The 21,521-nt window shown below is 50.6% G+C and overlaps 2 protein-coding genes across 2 annotated transcripts in view; both read right to left on the bottom strand.

The window, feature by feature from the left end:
* Positions 1-1,176: 1,176 nt before the first annotated feature.
* On the bottom strand, positions 1,177-5,472 carry APOC2 (apolipoprotein C2). The gene is made up of 4 exons (XM_072920744.1): positions 5,396-5,472; positions 4,967-5,040; positions 2,922-3,087; positions 1,177-1,412 (listed from the first exon to the last, which is right to left on the bottom strand). Exons 1-4 carry the CDS (start codon positions 5,443-5,445, stop codon positions 1,322-1,324), a joined length of 381 nt encoding a protein of 126 aa, XP_072776845.1. The 5' UTR covers positions 5,446-5,472; the 3' UTR covers positions 1,177-1,321.
* Positions 5,473-8,987: 3,515 nt separating this feature from the next.
* Positions 8,988-21,521, bottom strand: part of MEGF8 (multiple EGF like domains 8) — a 120,544-nt gene continuing 108,010 nt past the window's right edge. Inside the window, exons 46-52 of the mRNA XM_072920700.1 lie at positions 20,995-21,125; positions 17,280-17,397; positions 12,686-13,745; positions 11,423-12,636; positions 10,845-11,339; positions 9,983-10,071; positions 8,988-9,342 (exon numbers count right to left, since the gene is read on the bottom strand). Coding sequence (XP_072776801.1) covers positions 8,988-9,342; positions 9,983-10,071; positions 10,845-11,339; positions 11,423-12,636; positions 12,686-13,745; positions 17,280-17,397; positions 20,995-21,125 — 3,462 coding nt within the window. The remainder of the gene's footprint in view (positions 9,343-9,982; positions 10,072-10,844; positions 11,340-11,422; positions 12,637-12,685; positions 13,746-17,279; positions 17,398-20,994; positions 21,126-21,521) is intronic.

Raw genomic sequence — 21,521 nt, forward strand, 5'->3', positions numbered from 1 at the left:
CACCCCCATTTTTTTTATTTTCCACCCCATTTTTTTACCCTTCTCACCCCCATTTTTCCCTTTTTTCACTTCCATTTTTGAGCTCATTTTCCTCATTTTTTTTCCCTTTTCACCCCCATTTTTTGGTGTTTTTCACCCCATTTTTTTTACCTTTTTCACCCCATTTTTTGACCCTTTTCAATCCCATTTTTTTCATTTTCCACCCCATTTTTTTACATTTTTCACCACATTTTTTTCATTTTCCACCCATTTTTTTCATTTTTCACCCATTTTTTCATTTTCCACCCATTTTTTTTCCTTTTTCCCCCATTTTTTTTCATTCCCCCCCCCCATTTTTTTCATTTTTCACCCCATTTTTTTCCCCTTTTCACCCCCATTTTCCCCTTTTTCCACATCCATTTTTGGGTTACTTTTCACCATTATTTTTCATTTTTTACCCCCATTTTTTGGTGTTTTTCATTCTATTTTTTTCATTTTCCACCTATTTTTTTTTTTCATTTTCCACCCCCATTTTTTTCATTTTCCACAGCATTTTTTTTTCATTTTTCACCCCCATTTTTTCATTTTCACCCCCATTTTTTCCTTTTTCCCCCCATTTTTTGGTGTTTTTCACCCCCATTTTTTTTCCTTTTCCACCCCATTTTTCCCCCTTTTCAATCCCATTTTTCCCTTTTTCCATTTCCATTTTTGAGCTCATTTTCCTCATTTTTTTCCTTTTTCACCCCCATTTTTTTCATTTTCCACCCCATTTTTTTACCCTTCTCACCCCCATTTTTCCCTTTTTCCATTTCCATTTTTGAGCTCATTTTCCTCTTTTTTTTCATTTTTCACCCCCATTTTTTTTCATTTTTCACTCACATTTTCTCATTTTTCACCCAATTTTTTCATTTTTCACTCACATTTTTTCGTTTTTCACCCCATTTTTTGGTCTTTTTCACCCCATTTTTCCCCCTTTTCAATCCCATTTTTCCCTTTTTCCACCTCCACTTTTGAGCTCATTTTCCTCATTTTTTTCCCTCTTCACCCCCATTTTTTGGTGTTTTTCACCCCATTTTTTTTTCATTTTTCACCCATTTTTTCCCCTTTTCAATCCCATTTTTCCATTTTCCACCCATTTTTTTCCTTTTCCCCCCATTTTTTTCCATTTTCCACCCGTTTTTTTTCATTTTCCACCCATTTTTTCCTTTTTTTTCCCATTCCAGAGCCTTTATTTTGGATTTCCCCAAATTTTGGGTTCCCCCAAATTTCGGGGTCATTTTTGGGGTCATTTTTGGGGTCATTTTTGGGGTCATTTTTGGGGTCATTTTGGGTGATTTTGGGGTCACTGCTCCCCCTGCCACCAGTGGTAGAGTTGGTCCGTCAGGATCCCGCTGTAGGTGACCGCGGCCGTCACGCCCTGCTCGTACGCCGTCCTGGGGCAAAAAACACCAATTTTGGGTCATTTCCCCAAAAATAACGAATTTGGGGGGTTGGGGGAAAAAAAAACCTCGGATTTTGGGGGAAAAAACCCAATTTTTGGGGGGAAAACCCCAATTTTTTTGGGAAAAAAAATCAATTTTTTTTTGAGAAAAACCCAGTTATTTTCAGAAAAAAACCAATTTTTTGGGGGGGAAACCCCAATTTTTTGGGGCGAAAAAACCCGATTTTTTAGGAGAAAAACCCAATTAATTTGGGGAAAACCCAAATTATTTAGGGGAAAAACCCAATTTTTGGGGGAAGAAACCCATTTTTTGGGGGTAAAAACCCCAATTTTTTTGGGGAAAACCCCCATTTTTTTGGGGGAAAAACACCTTTTTTTTTTTTTTAAAACACTATTTTTTGGGGAAAACACCCAATTTTTTGGAGGAAAAAAATTCTGGATTTTGGGGGGGGGGGGGGGGGAGGGGAAATCAGATTTGGGGGGGAAATTCCGATTTTTGGGGGGGGGGAAATTGGATTTTGGGGAAAAAATATGCAGATTTTTGGGAAAAAAAAACGATTTTGGGGGAAAAATCCCAATTTTTTTGAGGAAAAATCTGGATTTTGGGGAAAAAGCCCCGATTTTGGGGGAAAAACCCCAATTTTGTTTTTTTTCTTTTTTTCGCTTTCTTTTTTTATTTTTCAGGGTGAGTTTTGGGATTTTTGGGGTTTTTTTAATGGGTTTTTTTTCCTGGGTTTTTTTTTTGGGTGAGTTTGGCATTTTTGGGGGTTTGTTTCAGATTTTTTTGGGTGGCTTTGTGATTTTTGGGGTTTTTTTTCGGGTTTTTTTGGGTGACTTTGGCATTTTTGGAGTTTTTTTGGGGCATTTTTTTGGGTGACTTTGTGATTTTAGGGGTGTTTTTGGGGGGATTTTTTTCGGCTGGCTCTGTGATTTTTGGGGTGTTTTTGGGGTTTTTTTGGGGTATTTTTGGGGTGTTTTTGGGGTGTTTTTCGAGTTTTTTTCTCGGGTTTTTTTTCGGCTGGCTCTGTGATTTTTGGGTTGTTTTTGGGGTGTTTTTGGTGTGTTTTTGGGGTTGTTTTTGGGGTGTTTTTGGGGTGTTTTTGGGGTGTTTTTGGGGGTTTTTTTGTCCTGTTTTTTTTCGGGTGGCTCTGTGATTTTTGGGTTGTTTTGGGGGTGTTTTTGGGTTGTTTTTGGGGTGTTTTTGGGGTGTTTTTGGGGTGTTTTTGGGGTGTTTTTGGTGTGTTTTTGGGGTGTTTTTGGGGTGTTTTTGGGTGTTTTTGGGGGGGGATTTTTTTGGCTGGCTCTGTGATTTTTGGGGGTTTTTGGGGTGTTTTTGGGGTGTTTTTGGGGTGTTTTTGGTGTGTTTTTGGGTTGTTTTTGGGGTGTTTTTGGGTGTTTTTGGGGGGGGATTTTTTTGGCTGGCTCTGTGATTTTTGGGGGTTTTTGGGGTATTTTTTGGGTTGTTTTTGGGGTATTTTCGGGGATTTTTTTGGGTCCTTACCGGATGCGCTGCGGCGCCGAGGGCAGGTCCAGCCCCCCCAGGAGGTTCCCGGCGGCCGAGCCCACCTGGCCCAGGTAACCCCGGAGCTGCCCCAGCGCCCCCGGGGGGGGAGGGGCGGGCCCGGGGGGGGGAGGGGCGGGCCCGGAGGGGGGAGGGGCGGCGGCGGCTGCGGGGGAGGGGCCGAGAGTTGGGGGGATTTGGGGAAATTCGGGGGGGATTTGGGGGCATTTGGGGGGTATTTGGGGAGGATTTGGGGGGATTTGGGGGGATTTGGGGGGATTTGGGGGGATTTGGGGGGATTTTGGGGGGATTTTGGGAGAATTACGGGGGGTTTCGGGAGGGATTTGGGGAGGATTTTGGGAGATTTTTGGGAGTTTGGGGGAATTTTGGGAATTTTGGGGGAATTTGGGGATTTTTGGGAGGATTTTGGGGATTTTTGAGGGAGTTTGGGGGGATTTGGGGAACTTTGGGGGGGATTTTGGGGGGATTTGGGGAGGATTTCAAGGGATTTTGGGGGGAATTTGGGAGAATTACGGGGGGTTTCGGGAGGGTTTTGGGGGGATTTTTGGGGGATTTTGGGGGGAATTTGGGGATTTTTGAGGGATTTTTGGGATTTTTGAGAGATTTTGGGAGAATTACGGGGGGTTTTGGGAGGGTTTATGGAGAATTACGGGGTGTTTTGGGGGAATTTGGGGATTTTTGGGATTTTTGAGGGATTTTGGGAGGATTTTAAGGGATTTTGGGGAATTTGGGGGAATTTGGTGGTTTTGGGGGGATTTTAGGGGAATTGGGGAGGATTTTTGGGAGAATTACGGGGGGTTTTGGGAGAGTTTTGGGGGATTTTGGGGGGATTTGGGGAACTTCGGGGGGGATTTGGGGGGATTTTGGGAGAATTACGGGGGGTTTAGGGGGAATTTGGGAATTGTTGAGCGATTTTTGGGGGTTTTTGGGGATTTTTGAGGGATTTGGGGAGAATTTTGGGAAATTGGGGGGGATTTGGGGGGATTTTGGGGAGGATTTCAGGGGATTTTGGGGGAATTTTGGGGGAATTACGGGGGGTTTGGGAGGGATTTGGGGGATTTTGGGAGATTTTTGGGACTTTGGGGGGATTTTGGGGGGATTTTGGGGGATTTGGGGAACTTCGGGGGGGATTTGGGGGGGATTTGGGGAGGATTTCAGGGGATTTTTTGGGAATTTTGGGAGAATTACGGGGGGTTTTGAGAGGGTTTTGGGGGGTTTTGGGAGATTTTAGGGAGTTTGGGGGGATTTTTGGGGGAATTTTGGGATTTTTGGGAGGATTTTTGGGATTTTTTGAGGGAGTTTGGGGGGATTTGGGGAACTTTGGGGGGGATTTGGGAGGATTTCAGGGGATTTTGGGAGGATTTTTGGGGGAATTACGGGGGGTTTCGGGAGGGTTTTGGGGGAATTTGGGGGGAATTTGGGGATTTTTGGAAGATTTTGGGGGATTTGGGGGGATTTGGGGAGGATTTCAGGGGGATTTGGGAGGATTTTGGGAGAATTACGGGGGGTTTGGGGGAATTACGGGAAGTTTTGGGAGGGTTTTGGGAGGAATTTGGGGATTTTTGAGGGATTTTTGGGATTTTTGAGGGATTTTGGGAGGATTTTGGGAGATTTTTGGGAGTTTGGGAGGATTTTGGAGGGATTTCGGGAGGATTTTGAGGGATTTTGGGGGGATTTGGGGGATTTTGGGGGAGTTTCGGGGGATTTGGGGAGGATTTTGGGAGAATTACGGGGGGTTTCGGGAGGATTTCGGGAGATTTTGGGGCGATTTGGGGGAATTTGGGGATTTTTTTGGAATTTTGGGGGGTTTTAGGGGGATTTTGAGGGATTTTCGGAAGATTTAGGGGGGATTTGGGGAGAATTTTGGGGGATTTTGGGGCGGATTTAGGGGGGATTTTTTGGGGGCAATTTGAGAGGATTTTGGGGGAGGATTTGGGGGTTTTGCGGTGGATTTTTGGGGGGATTTGGGGGCGATTTGGGGGTGAAATTTGAGGGGAGGGGTCCCCAAATTTGGGGTGTCTCACCCGCGCTCAGCAGCAGCAGCAGCAGCAGCAGCAGCGCCCCCATCCGGCCGCGGGGGGCCCGGGCCATGCTGCTCCTGGGGACCCCAAAATCCCCGAGTTTCACCCCAAAATTCCCGGCATTTATCCCCAAAACCCCCAAGATTTATCCCCAAAAATCCCAAAATTTATCCCCAAAATTTCCACGATTTACCCCCAAAATTTCCACGATTTATCCCCAAAAATTCCAGAATTTCCCCTCCCAAAATTCAGATTTCTCCCCTCCAAAATTCGATATATCCCCCCCTCCAAAATCGAGATATTCCCGCCCAAAAATTACCATTTTTTTCCCTCCAAAATTTGGATTTTTCTCCCCAAAATCCCCTCAGACCCCCCCAAATTTGGGATTTTTGCCCCAAGGGGATTTTGGGGTCCCCCCCCCCCCGCACCCACCGATGGTCGCGGCCGCTCCTTTCCCCTCCCCCCCCCCCGGGCCGCACCATTTATGGGGGCGGGGGGGGCGGGGCGGGGGCAAAGTCCAGGAAAACAGGGGGGGAGGGGCGGGGGAGGGGCGGGGGAGGGGAGCCCAAATTCCAAAAAAAACTCCCGAAAATGCGCCCAAAAAAAATCCCGAAAAAATTCCGCCAAAAACCCACCGAAAATTCGCAAAAAATACCGAAAATGAAGAAAAAAACCGCCCGAAAATTAACAAAAAATCCCGAAAATGAGCAAAAAAAACCCCGAAAATGAGCAAAAAAAACCCCCCGAAAATTCGCAAAAAAATCCCGAAAATGAGCAAAAAAAAAACCCCGAAAATTCGCAAAAAATCCCGAAAATGAGCAAAAAAACCGCCCCGAAAATTCACAAAAAATCCGGAAAATGAGCAAAAAAACCCCCAAAAATTCGGCAAAAAATTCCTGAAAAAAAGAAAAAATAATCAAAAAATCCCAAAACACGCCAAAAAAATCCCGAAAAAAAAAATCCCCCAAAAAAGTCCCCAAAAAAATCCTGCAGAAAAAAAAAATAATCCCGAAATTTCCCCACAAAAAATCCTGGAAAATTCCCCAAAAATATCCCGGAAATAATTCCAAAAATTCCCCCCAAAAATATCCCGAAATTTCCAAAGAATATCCCGAAAATTTCCCAAAAGCCACGAAAAATATCCCGAAAATTCCCCAAAAATCCTCCGAAAATCCCTGAAAAATCGCCAAAATCCCCAAAAATTCCCAAAAATTCCCCCCAAATCTTCGGATATTCCCCCAAAATCCCCGAAATTTCCCCAAAATTCTCCAAAATCCCCCCAAAATTCAATAAAATTCCCCCCAAAATTGTGACGTCATCGAGTCGCCTGTGACGTCATGAACCCGCCTGTGACGTCACCGGGGAGGAAAATTGAGGTTTTTTTAGGGGATTTTTGGGGACTTTGGGGAATTTTTGGGGGATTTTTGGGGGAATTTTCAGGGATTTTGGGGTGAATTTTTGGGACGTTTTGGGGATTTTTGGGGAATTTTGAAGGAATTTTTGGGGAAGTTTTGAGGATTTTTGGGAATTCTCAGGGATTTTGGGAGAATTTTGGGGAATTTTCAGGGATTTTGAGGCAAATTTTGAGGGATTTTGAGGTGAATTTTGAATAATTTTCATGGATTTTGGGGGGGAATTTTGAGGGATTTTGGCAAATTTTGGATAATTTTGGGAATTTTCAGGAATTTTGAGGGTCCTGAGAGATTTTGGGGGAATTTTTGGGGATTTTGGGAGAAATTTGGGGAATTTTTTTTGGTGTTTTGGGTCATTTCCGCCCCTTTTTAAGTCCCTCCCCAAATTAACCCCCCAATTAAACCCCCTCCCCTAATTAACCCCACTAATTAACCCCCTAATTAAAATCTGTCCCCTAATAAACCCCACTAATTAAACCCCTTCCCCAAATTAACCACTCTAATTAAGCCCCCTCCTCTAATTAACCCCCTCCCTAATTAACGGCGCTAATTAACCCCCCCCTAATTAACGGCGCTAATTAAAGAAAGAAGCCACGCGGAGGGGGAGGGGCAGCAGCGTTTATTGAGGGGGGAGGGGAAGGACCCGGGACCCTCCCCCCAAATTAATAAATATTTAATTAATTAGTTAATTAATTAATTGATTGTTATGGGCTTTTGGCGCCAAAATCTCCCTGAAATTCTTCCCAATTTTCCCCCAAAATTCAAAAAAAAATCCAAAAAAATTCCCCAAAATCCCAGAAAAAAATCCTAAAAAAGTCTTATAAAATAAAATAAATTATTAAAATCCCAGAAAAAAAAAAAAACGGAAAAAATCCCCAAAAAATTACGGAAAAAGAAAAAATCCCCAAAAAATCGAAATAAAATATCAAGGAATCCCCAAAAATACAGAAAAACTCTCAAAAAATTAAGCAAAAAAATCCAGGAAAAAAAATCCTAAAATATCAGAAAAAAAAAAAAGCCACAGAAAAAAATCCTAAAAAATTGAAATAAAATTTTAAAAATACTGAAAAAATACCAGCGCTGGGCCCAAAATTTGGGATTTTCCCCCCAAAAACGAACCCGAATCTCTCTAAAATCCCCCGGAAAACCGGCCCAAAAATCCAAATAAAATCCAGGGGGATCCTAAAAATATCCCGAAATAAATTCACCAAATAGTCCCCCAAAAATCCTGAAAAATATCCCCAAAAAATCCCTCAAAACAATCCCAAAATATCCCCCAAAAATACAGAACCAAATCGAAAAAAATATCGCGAAATAAATTCCCCAAAAATACAGAAAAAAATTCCCAAAAGCTGCCCCCAGAAAAATCACAACTAAATCCCAGAAAGTTCCCCAAAAAACTAAAAAAATGCAGAAAAAAATATTAAAAAATACCCCAAAAATGGAAAAAAAATCCTAAAAATACTCCCAAAAAATCTGCGAAAAATTCAGGAAAAAAAAGTAAAAAATCCCCCCAAGATCCTGAAAAAATCCCGAAAAAAATCCCAAAAAATACACACACAAAAAAAAAATCCCGAAAAAAAATTCCCTAAAAATAATAATAAAAAAATAATAGAAGAATCGGCCAAAAAAAAAAAAAAAAAAACCAGGAAAAAAAGCCAAAAAATCCAAATAAAATTCGAAAAAATACAGAAATAAAACCCTTTAAAACCCGGGAAAACCCAATTTAAAAAATCCCCTAAAAATCCCAATAAATCCAGAAAAAAAAAAGTCAAAAAATCCCGATAAATCGGAAAAAAAACCCCAAAAAAGGCCCAAATTTGCCCAAAAAAGCGATTTTTCAGGTGCCCATAGCGGTGAGCTCCAGCCCCGCGGGCCCCGCCCCTTTCCTCGAAGCCCCGCCCCTTTCTGCCGCAGGCCCCGCCCCCGGCCCCGCCCCCCCGGAGCACCACCAGCGCCGAGCCCGAAATTCGGGATTTTCCCCCCAAAACCGAACCCGAATCTCTCTAAAATCCCCCGGAAAAACCGAAAAAAATCGAAATAAAATCCAGGAGGAATTCTAAAAATATTCCGACATAAATTCACCAAAAAATACAGAAAAACGTTCCCAAAGAACTCCCAAAAATCCCCAAAAATCAATAAAAAAAATCCTAAAAAATCCCAACTAAATCCCAGAAAATACTGCAGAAATTACAAAAAAAAAAAAAAGGAAAAAAATTCCTAAAAATACTCCCAAAAAACCTGCGAAAAATTCAGGAAAAAAAAGGCAAAAATGCCCTGAAAATCCCGAAAAAATCCCAAAAAAAATCCCAAAAAATACACACAAAAAAAAAAATCCCTAAAAAAATTCCCTAAAAATAATAATAAAAAAATAATAGAAAAATCGGGGGAAAAAAAAAAAAAGCCAATAAAAAAAAACCAGGAAAAAAAGCCAAAAAATCCAAATAAAATCCGAATAAATACGGAAAAAAAACCTTTAAAAACCGGGAAAAACCAATATAAAAAATTCCTGAAAAATCCCCAAAAAATCCCGAAAAAATCCCCCAAAAATTCCCAATTAAATCCCCCAAAAAAATCGAAAAAAACCCAAAAAATCCCCAAAAAATTGATTTTCAGCTGCCCATAGCGGTGAGCTCCAGCCCCGCAGGCCCCGCCCCTTTCCTGCAAGCCCCGCCCCTCTCCGCCCCAGGCCCCGCCCCCGGCCCCGCCCCCCTGAGGACCACCAGCGCCGAGCCCAGCGCGGCTCGGGGGGGACCCCCGGGACCCCCGGGCAGCTGCAGCAGCAGCGTGGCCACCGCCGCCAGCCCGTCCTCGGTGGGCTCCAGCGTCACCGGGGCCGCCCCGGGACCCCCGCCCGGGGCACCCCGAGGGGGTTTGGGGGGTCCCGGCGGCGGTTTGGGGGGTCCCGGTGGTGGTTTGGGGGGGCCCGGTGGTGGTTTGGGGGGGCCCGGCAGAGATTGGGGCGCCCTGCGGTGGCCCGGGGGGGGGTTTGGGTGGGAAACACGGCGGTTTGGGGGGTCCCCAGGGGGATTTTGGGGGTCCCGAGGGGAATTTTGGGGGTCCCGAGATGGATTTGGGGGGGCAAAATGGGGATTTTGGGGGTCAAAACGGAGATTTTGGGGGTCCAAAAGTGGATTTTGGGGGTTCAAAGGTGAAGTTTGGTGACCAAAACGGGGATTTGGGGGGTCCAAAAGTGGATTTTGGGGGTCCGAAGGTGGATTTGGGGGGGCAAAACGGGGATTTGGGAGGTTCGGAGGTGGATTTTGGGGGTTCAGAGGTGGATTTTGGGGGTTCAGAGGTGGATTTTGGGGGTTCAGAGGTGGATTTGGGGGGGCAAAACGGGGATTTTTGGGGTCCAAAGGTAAAGTTTGGGGGTCCAAAGGTGGATTTGGGGGGACAAAACGGGGATTTTGGGGATCCAAAGGTGGATTTTGGGGGTTCAGAGGTGGATTTGGGGGGGCAAAACGGAGATTTTGGGGGTCTAAAGGTGGATTTTGGGGGTTCAAAGGCGGATTTCGGGGGGCAAAACGGGGAATTTGGGGGTTCAGAGGTGGATTTTGGGGGTCCAAAGGTGGATTTTGGGGGTCCGAAGGTGAATTTTGGTGACCCAGGTGGGGATTTTGGGGGTCCGAAGGTGAAGTTTGGGGGTTCGAAGGGGAAGTTTGGGGGTCCGAAGGTGGATTTTGGTGGCCAAAACTGAGAATTTGGGGGTCCCGAGGGGAAGTTTGAGGGTTCAAAGGTGGATTTTGGGGGTTCAAAGGTGGATTTTGGTGACCCACGGGTTGGTTCTGGTGACCCACGGAGCAGCTCTGATGACCCATGAGGTGGTTCTGATGACCCATGGGGAGGTTCTGGTGGCCCACAGGGTGGTTCTGGTGACCCACAGGTTGGTTTTGGTGGCCCATGGGTTGGTTCTGATGACCCACGGGGTGGTTCTGGTGACCCACGGAGCAGCTCTGGTGTTCCACGGGGTGGTTCTGATGACCTATGGGTTGGTTTTGGTGGCCCATGGAGCTCTGGTGACCCACGGAGAAGCTCTGGTGACCCATGGGTTGGTCCTGGTGTCCCATGGGTTGGTTCTGATGACCCACGGGGTGGTTCTGGTGTCCTATGAGATGGTCCTGGTGACCCACAGGATGGTTCTGGTGACCCACGGAGCAGCTCTGATGACCCATGGGTTGGTTCTGGTGTCCCATGAGGTGGTCCTGGTGTCCCACAGGATGGTCCTGGTGACCCATGAGGTGGTCCTGATGACCCACAGGATGGTTTTGGTGGCCCACAGGATGGTTCTGATGACCCACGGAGCAACTTTGGTAGCCCACAGGATGGTCCTGGTGGCCCACAGGATGGTTCTGGTGACCCACAGGGAGGTTCTGATGACCCACAAGATGGTCCTGGTGACCCACAAGATGGTTCTGATGACCCACGGAGCAGCTCTGATGACCCACAGGATGGTTCTGATGACCCACAAGATGGTTCTGATGACCCCTGGGGAGGTTCTGCTGGTGTCCCACAGAGAAGCTCCGATAACCGTGGTACTGAAAGCAGACGGTGACACGCGCGAAGGGCCGCGCCGCCATCTTGGACATCTCCTGCCGGTGGCGCCGGCGCTCGTGGCGCGCGTCCAGGCCCTGCTTGGCCTTCCAGAGCAGCACGCAGAGCGCCAGGAACAGGAAGAAGCAGGAGAAGAAGACCGAGAAGAAGACGAAGAGGTCGATGTGCGCCTGGTCCTGGCGGAAGAAGAGCAGCCCCTGGCAGGGCTCGGCGCCGGCCACCACCAGCAGGTAGAACCTGGTGGACTTCAGCGCGTGGCCGGCGTGGGGGTAGGTCAGCACCAGCCGGTCCCGCACCCCCCGGACCACCAGGGCGGGCACGGGCCGGGCCACCGTCAGGTAGGTGACCAGGCCGTGGGCGCGTTCCTCCAGCAGAGCCGGTGCCACCACGGGGGGTGGGGGGGGTGAAGGTGGGGTGGTGGGGTGGGGGCTTCTGGAGGGGATGGGGGCGGTGGGGTGGTCAGGAGAACCATCAAAATGGGGTTGGGGGCCACCAAAATGGGGTTGGGGGCCACCAAAATGGGGTTGGGGGCCACCAAAATGGGGTCTGGGGTCATCAGATTGGGGTTTGGGGCCACCAAAATGGGGTTGGGGGTCATCAGATTGGTCAGCAAAACCGGTTTGGCCAGTATGACCAGTTTGGCCACCAAAGGATCTGGGGTCATCAGATTGGCCACCAAAATGGGGTCTGGGGTCATCAGATTGGCCATAAAAACCAGTTTGGCCACCAAAATTGGGTTGGGGGTCATCAAAATGGGGTTGGGTGCCACCAAAATGGGGTTTGGGGTCATCGGATTGACCATAAAAACCAGTTTGGCCACCAAAATGAGGTTGGGGACCACCAAAGTGGGGTTGGGGGCCACCAAAATTGGGTCTGGGGTCATCGGATTGGCCATAAAAACCAGTTTGGCCACCAAAATTGGCTCTGGGGCCACCAGAATGGGGTCTGGGGACACCAAAATGGGGTTGGGGACCATCAAAATGGGGTTGGGGGCCACCAAAATTGGGTTGGGGGCCACCAAAATTGGGTTGGGGGCCACCAAAATGGGGGTTGGGGTCATCAGATTGGCCATAAAAACCGGTTTGGCCACCAAAATGGGGTTTGGGGTCATCAAAATGGGGTTGGGGGTCATCAAAATTGGGTCTGGGGTCATCGGATTGGCCATAAAAACCAGTTTGGCCAGTATGACCAGTTTGGCCATCAAAATGTGGTCTGGGGTCACCAAAATTGGGTTCAGGGCCATCAAAATGGGGTTGGGGGTCACCAAAATTGGGTTTGGGGTCATCGGATTGGTCATTAAAACCAGTTTGGCCAGTATGACCAGTTTGGCCACCAAAATTGGGTTGGGGGCCACCAAAATCGGCTCTGGGGTCATCAAAATTGGGTCTCGGGTCATCGGATTGACCATTAAAACCAGTTTGGCCACCAAAATGGGGTTTGGGGTCATCAGATTGACCATAAAAACCAGTTTGGCCAGTATGACCAGTTTGGCCACCAAAATGGGGTTGGGGGTCATCAAAGTGGCGTCTGGGGCCACCAAAATGGGGTCTGGGGTCGTCAGATTGGCCATAAAAACCAGTTTGGCCACCAAAATCTTCTCTGGGGCCACCAAAATGGGGTTGGGGGTCATCAGATTGACCATTAAAACCAGTTTGGCCACCAAAATGGGGTTGGGGGACACCAAAATGGGGTCTGGGGTCATCAGAACTTTGGGGGTCACCAGTAAAACCAGTTGGACCAGTGGGACCAACCCCACCGGCCACAGGGCCACCAGGGCCACCGAAGGTGCCACCGAAGGTCCCAAAGGTGCCACCACCACCATCACCAGTCCAAGAAGTCCCAAAGGTGCCACCACCGGTGCCACCAGTCCAAGAAGTCCTAAAGGTGTCACCACCAGGGCCACCAAAGGTCCCAAAGGTGCCACCTCCAGTTCCAGAAGTCCCAAAGGTGCCACCACCAGTTCCAAAGGTGTCACCTCCAGTTCCGGAAGTCCCAAAGGTGCCACCACCAGTTCCTGAAGTCCCAAAGGTGCCACCACCACCACCACCACCACCCCCACCCCCTTGTCCCCCCAAGGTCCCGAAGGTGCCACCACCACCTCCAAAGGTGCCACCACCACCCCCTTGTCCCCCGAAGGTCCCGAAGGTGCCACCACCAGTTCCTGAAGTCCCAAAGGTGCCACCACCAGTCCCAAAGGTGCCACCACCACCCCCACCACCACCACCACCACCCCCTTGTCCCCCTTGTCCCCCCAAGGTCCCAAAGGTGCCACCACCACCTCCAAAGGTGCCACCACCACCCCCTTGTCCCCCTTGTCCCCCTTGTCCCCCTTGTCCCCCCAAGGTCCCAAAGGTGCCACCACCACCTCCAAAGGTGCCACCACCACCACCACCACCCCCTTGTCCCCCTTGTCCCCTGAAGGTCCCAAAGGTGCCACCACCAGTTCCGGAAGTCCCGAAGGTGCCACCACCGCCCCCAAAGGTGCCACCCCCCCCGCCGGGCGCCTGCACGCGGACCCGGTGCCAGCCGGTGCCCGGCTCCACGTCCACGGCGAAGGTGTCGTAGGAGGTGGCCACGTAGAGGTCCACCACGCCGAAGGTGACGTCCAGCGTCAGGCGGATGTCCACGTTGGTGAACTTGGGCTGCACGGCGAAGGGCACGGAGCGGCCGGGCGGCAGCGGGCGGCGCTGCGGCGGCGGGAAGCAGTGGCTCTGCGACGCCGCGTCCAGGCAGTACTCCTGCTCCACCGCCAGCAGCCGGTAGCACTGCTGGCCACCCACCGGGTGGCCCTGGAAGGAGTCACGGCACTTGGAGCACTGGGGGGACATCAAAGGTGGCACCATCAGGGTCGTGGAGGTCATGGAAGTCATTTAAGTTGGAAGGAAAGAGGTTCTGGTGGAGCTAGAACCTCGAGGAACATGGTGGGTTCCATCCCCACGTCCCCACCACAAAGCCCTGGAAGGAGTCCCGGCACTTGGAGCACTGGGGGGACATCAAAGGTGGCGTGGTCACACTCGTGGAGGTCATTGAGGTCGCTGGTGTGGAGCTCAGAGGACCCTGGTGGCACTAGAACCTCGAGGAACCTGGTGGGTTCCATCCCCATGTCCCCACCAGAACCCCCTGGAGAAGGTTCTAGAATGGATTTTGGGTCTGGGGACACCCCAAGTGTCGTGGTTACACTCGTGGAGGTCATCGAGGTCATTGGGGTGGAGCTCAGAGCACCCTGGTGGCACCAGAACCTCGAAGAACCTGGTGGGTTCCATCCCCACGTCCCCACCAGAACCCCCTGGAGATGTTTCTGGCACTTGGAGCACTGTGGGGACACCAAAGGTGGTGTGGTCACACTCATGGAGGTCATTGAGGTCATTGGTGTGGAGCTCAGAGCACCCTGGAGGTACCAGAACCCTGAGGAACGTGGTGGGCTCCATCCCCACGTCCCCACCAGAACCCCCTGGAGAAGTTCTGGCACTTGGAGCACTGTGGGGACACCAAAAGTGGTGTGGTCACACTCGTGGAGGTCACTGGTGTGGAGCTCAGAGCACCCTGGTGGCACCAGAACCCTGAGGAACGTGCTGGGTTCCATCCCCACGTCCCCACCAGAACCCCCCGGAGAAGGTTCTGGCACTTGGAGCACTGTGGGGACACCAAAGGTGGCACCATCAGGGTCACTGATGTCATTGGTGGGGAGTTCAAGCCACGCTGGTGGCACCAGAACCTCGAGGAACGTGGTGGGTTCCATCCCCACGTCCCCACCACAAAGCCCTGGAGAAGGTTTAGAATGGATTTTGGGTCTGGGGACACCCCAAGTATCATGGTCACACTCATGGAGGTCACTGAGGTCATTGGGGTGGAGCTCAGAGCACCCTGGTGGCACCAGAACCCTGAGGAACCTGGTGGGTTCCATCCCCATGTCCCCACCAGAACCCCCTGGGGAAGTTCTGGCACTTGGAGCACTGTGGGGACACCAAAAGTGGTGTGGTCACACTCGTGGAGGTCATCAATGTCATTGGGGTGGAGCTCAGAGCACCCTGGTGGCACCAGAACCTCGAGGAACCTGGTGGGTTCCATCCCCATGTCCCCACCAGAACCCCCTGGAGAAGGTTCTGGCACTTGGAGCACTGTGGGGACACCAAAAGTGGCACCGTCAGGGTCATGGAGGTCACTGAGGTCATTGGGGTGGAGCTCAGAGCACCAGAACCCTGAGGAACCTGGTGGGTTCCATCCCCACGTCCCCACCACAAAGCCCTGGAGAAGGTTCTAGAATGGATTTTGGATCTGGGGACATCAAAAGTGTCATGGTCAGGGTCATCGAGGTCACTGAGGTCATTGGTGTGGAGCTCAGAGCACCCTGGAGGTACCAGAACCTCGAGGAACGTGGTGGGTTCCATCCCCACGTCCCCACCAGAACCCCCCGGAGAAGGTTCTGGCACTTGGAGCACTGTGGGGACACCAAAAGTGGCACTGTCAGGGTCATGGGGGTCATTGGTGTGGAGCTCAGAGTGCCAGAACCTTGAGGAACATGGTGGGTTCCATCCCCACGTCCCCACCAGAACCCCCTGGAGAAGGTTCTAGAATGGATTCAGGGCTTGGGGACACCCCAAGTGTCGTGGTCACACTCGTGGAGGTCATCGAGGTCATTGGCATGGAGCTCAGAGCACCAGAACCCCGAGGAACGTGGTGGGTTCCATCCCCACGTCCCCACCAGAACCCCCTGCAGAAGGTTCTGGCACTTGGAGCACTGTGGGGACACCCAAAGTGGCACCATCAGGGTCACTGAGATCATGGAAGTCATTGGGGTGGAGCTCAGAGCACCCTGGTGGCACGAGAACCTTGAGGAACCTGGTGGGTTCCATCCCCACGTCCCCACCAGAACCCCCAGGAGAAGGTTCTGGCACTTGGAGCACTGTGGGGACATCAAAAATGTCACTGTAAGGGTCGTGGAGGTCATTGGTGTGGAGCTCAGAGCCCCTGGAGGTACCAGAACCCCGAGGAACGTGGTGGGTTCCATCCCCATGTCCTCACCAGAACCCCCTGGAGAAGGTTCTAGCACTTGGAGCACTGTGGGGACACTCAAAGTGGCATCGTCAGGGTCACTGAGGTCATCGAGGTCATTGACATTGGAAGGGAAGAGGTTCTGGTGGCACCAGAACCCTGAGGAACATGGTGGGCTCCATCCCCACGTCCCCACCAGAACGCCCTGGAGAAGGTTCTGGCACTTGGAGCACAGTGGGGACACCCAAAGTGGCACCGTCAGGGTCACTGAGGTCATTGGTGGGGAGGTCAAGCCACGCTGGTGGCACCAGAACCCCGAGGAACGTGGTGGGTTCCATCCCCACGTCCCCACCAGAACCCCCCGGAGAAGGTTCTGGAACCCCCCCTGGACTTGGAGACTTTTTTTTCCCCCGTTTTATCCAAATTTCCTCCAATTTCTTACCAAATTCTTCTCCATTTCTCACCTGTTTCTTCCTTTTCAGGTGCCCCCAGCTGTGCCCAGGTGTGCCCAGATTTGCCCAAAATCCCCATTTCCCCCCAAATATTTTCATTTTCCTCCCAAATTTTTCCATTTTGTCCCCATTTCCACACCCCCAGGTGCCCCCAGGTGTGCCCCCAGCTGTGCCCAGGTGCCTCCAGGTGCCCCCAGGTGCTCCCAGGTGTGTGCCCAGATGCCCCCAGGTGTGCCCAGGTGCCCCCAGGTGTGCCCAGGTGTGCCCAAAATCCCCATTTTCCCCCAAATTTTTGACTTTTTCCCCATTTTCCCTCCCCCAGCTGCCCCCAGGTGCCCCCAGGTGTGCCCAGGTGCCCCCAGGTGTGCCCAGCTATGCCCAGGTGCCCCCAGCTGCCCCCAGGTGTGCCCAGGTGAGTGCCCAGCTGTGCCCAGGTGCCCCCAGGTGTGCCCAGGTGCCCCCAGCTGTGCCCAGGTGTATCTCAGGTGCCCCCAGGTGCGCCCAGGTGCCCCCAGGTGTGCCCCCAGGTGTGCCCAGGTGTGCTATAACTGTGCCCAGGTGCCCCCAGGTGCCCCCAGGTGTCCCCAGGTGCCCCAGGTGTGCCCAGGTGTGTGCCCAGGTGCCTCCAGCTGTGCCCAGGTGCCCCCAGGTGTGCCCAGGTGTGCCCCCAGCTGTGCCCAGCTATGCCCAGGTGGCCCCAGGTGTGCCAAGGTGTGTGCCCAGGTGCGCCGAGGTGTGTGCCCAGGTGCCCCCAGGTGCCCCCAGGTACCCCCAGGTGTATGCCCAGGTGCCCCCAGCTGTGCCCAGGTGTATCTCAGGTGCCCCCAGGTGTGCCCAGCTATGCCCAGGTGCCCCCAGGTGTGTGCCCCCAGGTGTGTGCCCAGGTGAGTGCCCAGGTGTGCCCACCTGGTGGCGGTGGCAGTCGCGCCGCTCGGGGCAGGCGCCGCTCTCGGTGTTGTTCTGGCAGGGGCAGCCGGTGCCGTCCAGCTCGTTGCAGGTGTCGGCGTGCCCGTTGCACTGGCACCTGCGGGCAGGTGACCCCCCCCTCAGACAGGAAATTCCCTTTTTCCCAAATTTTCCCAAATTTTCCCAAATTTCCCAAATTTCCCCAATTTTTCCCCATTTTTTTTCACAAATTTTTCCCATTTTCCTCCCATTTTTTCCTTTTTTTCCCTCATTTTTCTCCGTTTTTCTCATCCCCAGGTGTGCCCAGGTGTGCCCGACTCACCTGGCACAGGTAATTCCCCATTTTCCTGATTTTCCCCAAATTTTCCCAAATTTTCCCAAATTTCCCCAAATTTTTCCCCATTTTTTCCCACAATTTTTTCCCAATTTTCACCCAATTTTTTCCTTTTTTCCCTCATTTTTCTCATTTATTTCTACCTTTTCTCATCCCCAGGTGTGCCCGACTCACCTGAGACAGGTAATTAGCTTTTTCCCAAATTTCCCAAATTTCCCAAAATTTCCCCAATTTTCCCCATTTTTTCCCACAATTTTTCCCATTTCCCCCCCATTTTTCACTTTTTTCCTTCATTTTTTCCTCTATTTCTCATCCCCAGGTGTGCCCAGGTGTGCCCGACTCACCTGGCACAGGTAATTCCCCTTTTTTCCCAAATTTTCCCAAATTCCCCCAAATCTCCCCAAATTTCCTCAATTTTCCCCCCAATTTTCCTAATTTTTCACATTTTTTTCCTTTTCCCCCTCATTTTTCTCATTATTTTCCCTTTCTCTCGTCCCCAGGTGTGCCCAGGTGTGCCCGACTCACCTGAGGCAGGTAAATCCCCTTTTTTCCTGATTTTTCCCAAATTTCCCCAAAATTTCCCCACTTTTTCCCAATTTCCCAAATTTTTCCCATTTTTTCCCACAATTTTCCCCCCAAATTTCCCTTTTTTCCCCTTATTTTTCTCATTTACTTCTCCCTTTTCTCATCCCCAGGTGTGCCCGACTCACCTGAGACAGGTAACTCCCCTTTTTTCCCAATTTTCCCAAATTTTCCAACATTTTCCCCGTTTTTTTTCACAAAGTTTTCCCATTTTTTGCCCCATTTTTACCTTTTTTCCCCCATTTTTCTCATTTTTTCTCCCTTTTCTCATCCCCAGGTGTGCCCGACTCACCTGGCAGAGGTAATTCCCCTTTTTTCCCAATTTTCCCAAATTTTCCAACATTTTCCCCATTTTTTTAAACAAGTTTTTCCCATTTCCCCCCCATTTTTTCCTTTTCCCCCTCATTTTTCTCATTTTTTCTCCCTTTTCTCATCCCCAGGTGTGCCCGACTCACCTGAGACAGATAATTCCCCTTTTTTCCCAAAATTTCCCCAATTTCCCCAATTTTTCCCAAATTTTTCCCCATTTTTTTCACAAATTTTTTCCCATTTTCCCCCTATTTTTCACTTTTTTCCCTCATTTTTTCTCCCTTCTCTCGTCCCCAGGTGTGCCCAGGTGTGCCTGACTCACCTGGCACAGGCAACTCCCCATTTTCCTGATTTTTCACAAATTTTCCCAAATTTTCCCAAATTTTCCCCATTTTTCCCCATTTTTTCCCACAATTTTTCCCATTTTCCCCCCCATTTTTCACTTTTTTCCTTAATTTTTTCTCTTTTTTTCTCATCCCCAGGTGTGCCCAGGTGTGCCCGACTCACCTGAGGCAGGTAAATCCCCTTTTTTCCTGATTTTTCCCAAATTTTCCCAAAATTTCCCCAAATTTTCCCAAAATTTTTCCCAATTTTTCTTATTTTTGCAATTTTCCCCCCAATTTTTCTTTTTTTTCCCTCATTTTTCTCATTTATTTCTCCCTTTTCTCACCCCCAGGTGTGCCCGACTCACCTGGCACAGGCAACTCCCCATTTTCCTGATTTTTCCCAAATTTTCCCAAATTTCCCCAATTTTCCTCAATTTTCCTCAATTTTTTCCCAATTTTCCTGATTTTTCCCAATTTTTCCCCCAAATTTTTCCTTTTCCCGCTCATTTTTCTCATTTTTTTCTCCCTTTTCTCATCCCCAGGTGTGCCCAGGTGTGCCCGACTCACCTGGCACAGGTAATTCCCCTTTTTTTTCCATTTTTCCCAAATTTTCCCAAATTTTCCCAAATTTTTCCCCATTTTTTTCCACATTTTTTCCCATTTTCCCCCCCATTTTTCACTTTTTTCTTGTCCCCAGGTGTGCCCAGGTGTGCCCGACTCACCTGAGGCAGGTAAATCCCCTTTTTTCCTGATTTTTCCCAAATTTTCCCAAATTTCCCAAATTTTCCCAAATTTTCCCAAAATTTCCCCACTTTTTCCCAAATTTTTCCCAAATTTTCCCCCATTTTTACCATTTTTCCCCTCATTTTTCTCATTTTTTCTCCCTTTTCTCATCCCCAGGTGTGCCCAGGTGTGCCCGACTCACCTGAGACACGTAAATCCCTCTTCTCCCCAAATTTCCCCAATTTCCCCCAAATTTCCTCCACTTTTTCACAATTTCCTAATTTTTCCCATTTTTTCCCCCAATTTTTGCCTTTTCCCCCTCATTTTTCTAATTTTTTTCTCTTTTTTTCTCATCCCCAGGTGTGCCTGACTCACCTGGCACAGGTAACTAACCCAGTACAGGTGCCAGGCTCACCTGGCACAGGTAACTCAGGTGTCTCACCTGTCCCAGGTGTGTCACACCTGTCCAGGTGTGTGTCTCACCTGTCCCAGGTGTGTGTGTGTGTCACACCTGTCCCAGGTGTGTGTGTGTGTCTCACCTGTCCCAGGTGTGTGTGTGTGTCTCACCTGTCCCAGGTGTGTGTGTGTGTGTCACACCTGTCCCAGGTGTGTGTGTGTGTCTCACCTGTCCCAGGTGTGTGTGTGTGTGTCTCACCTGTCCCAGGTGTGTGTGTGTCCCCCAGGTGTGTGTGTGTGTGTGTCTCACCTGTCCCAGGTGTGTGTGTGTGTCACACCTGTCCCAGGTGTGTGTGTGTGTCTCACCTGTCCCAGGTGTGTGTGTGTGTGTCACACCTGTCCCAGGTGTGTGTGTGTGTGTCTCACCTGTCCCAGGTGTGTGTGTGTGTGTCTCACCTGTCCCAGGTGTGTGTGTGTCCCCCAGGTGTGTGTGTGTGTGTGTCTCACCTGTCCCAGGTGTGTGTGTGTGTCTCACCTGTCCCAGGTGTGTGTGTGTGTCCCAGGTGTGTGTCACACCTGTCCCAGGTGTCTCAGGTGTCTCACCTGGTGCAGGTGCCGTCCAGCAGGAAGAACCCCGCCCGGCAGGTGTCACACCTGTCCCAGGTGTGTGTCTCAGGTGTGTGTCTCACCTGGTGAAGGTGTCTCAGGTGTGTGTCTCACCTGGTGCAGGTGCCATCCAGCAGGAAGAACCCCGCCCGGCAGGTGTCACACCTGTCCCAGGTGTGTGTCCCAGGTGTGTCCCAGGTGTGTGTCTCACCTGGTGCAGGTGCCGTCCAGCAGGAAGAACCCCGCCCGGCAGGTGTCACACCTGTCTCAGGTGTGTGTGTGTGTCACACCTGTCCCAGGTGTGTGTCCCAGGTGTGTGTCCCAGGTGTGTGTCTCACCTGGTGCAGGTGCCGTCCAGCAGGAAGAACCCCGCCCGGCAGGTGTCACACCTGTCCCAGGTGTGTGTGTGTGTCTCACCTGTCCCAGGTGTGTGTCTCACCTGGTGCAGGTGCCGTCCAGCAGGAAGAACCCCGCCCGGCAGGTGTCACACCTGTCCCCCACGCTGTTGTTCTGGCAGTTCACACACACGGCCTGAGACTCACTGGGGCCCTCCTGAACCCAGGTGTGGATCTGCCAGGTGAGACCAGGTGTGCACAGGTGTGCCCAGGTGAGGGCCCAGGTGTGCCCAGGTGTGTCCCCACTCCGCAGGTGTATCCCCACCCCCCAGGTGTATCCCCAGGTGTGCCCAGATGAATCCCCAGGTGTGCCCAGGTGTGCCCAGGTGAGTCTGTCCCTCCCCAGGTGTGTGCCCAGGTGTGTCCCTGCTCCACAGGTGTGCCCAGGTGTGTGCCCAGGTGAGTTCCCAGATGTGCCCCCACTCCCCAGCTATGCCCAGATGTGCCCAGGTGTACCCCCAGGTGTGTCCTCACCCCCCAGGTGAGTTCCCAGGTGAATCCCCACGTATGCCCAGGTGTGCCCCCACCCCCAAGGTGTGCCCAGGTCTGTCCCCAGGTGAGTGCCCAGGTG

Source organism: Taeniopygia guttata, chromosome 33, assembly GCF_048771995.1.
Source record: "Taeniopygia guttata chromosome 33, bTaeGut7.mat, whole genome shotgun sequence".
Taxonomy (NCBI): Eukaryota; Metazoa; Chordata; class Aves; order Passeriformes; family Estrildidae; genus Taeniopygia; species Taeniopygia guttata.

Excerpts from the sequence above, each read along its gene's own strand:
- APOC2 (XM_072920744.1), bottom strand. The coding sequence starts at position 5,445 with ATGGTGCGGCCCGGGGGGGGGGGAGGGGAAAGGAGCGGCCGCGACCAT. Across the intron at positions 3,088-4,966 it reads GCTGCTGCTGCTGAGCGCGG|CCGCCGCCGCCCCTCCCCCC; the intron begins GTGAGACACCCC and ends CCTCCCCCGCAG. Across the intron at positions 1,413-2,921 it reads TCGGCGCCGCAGCGCATCCG|GACGGCGTACGAGCAGGGCG; the intron begins GTAAGGACCCAA and ends TTTTTGCCCCAG.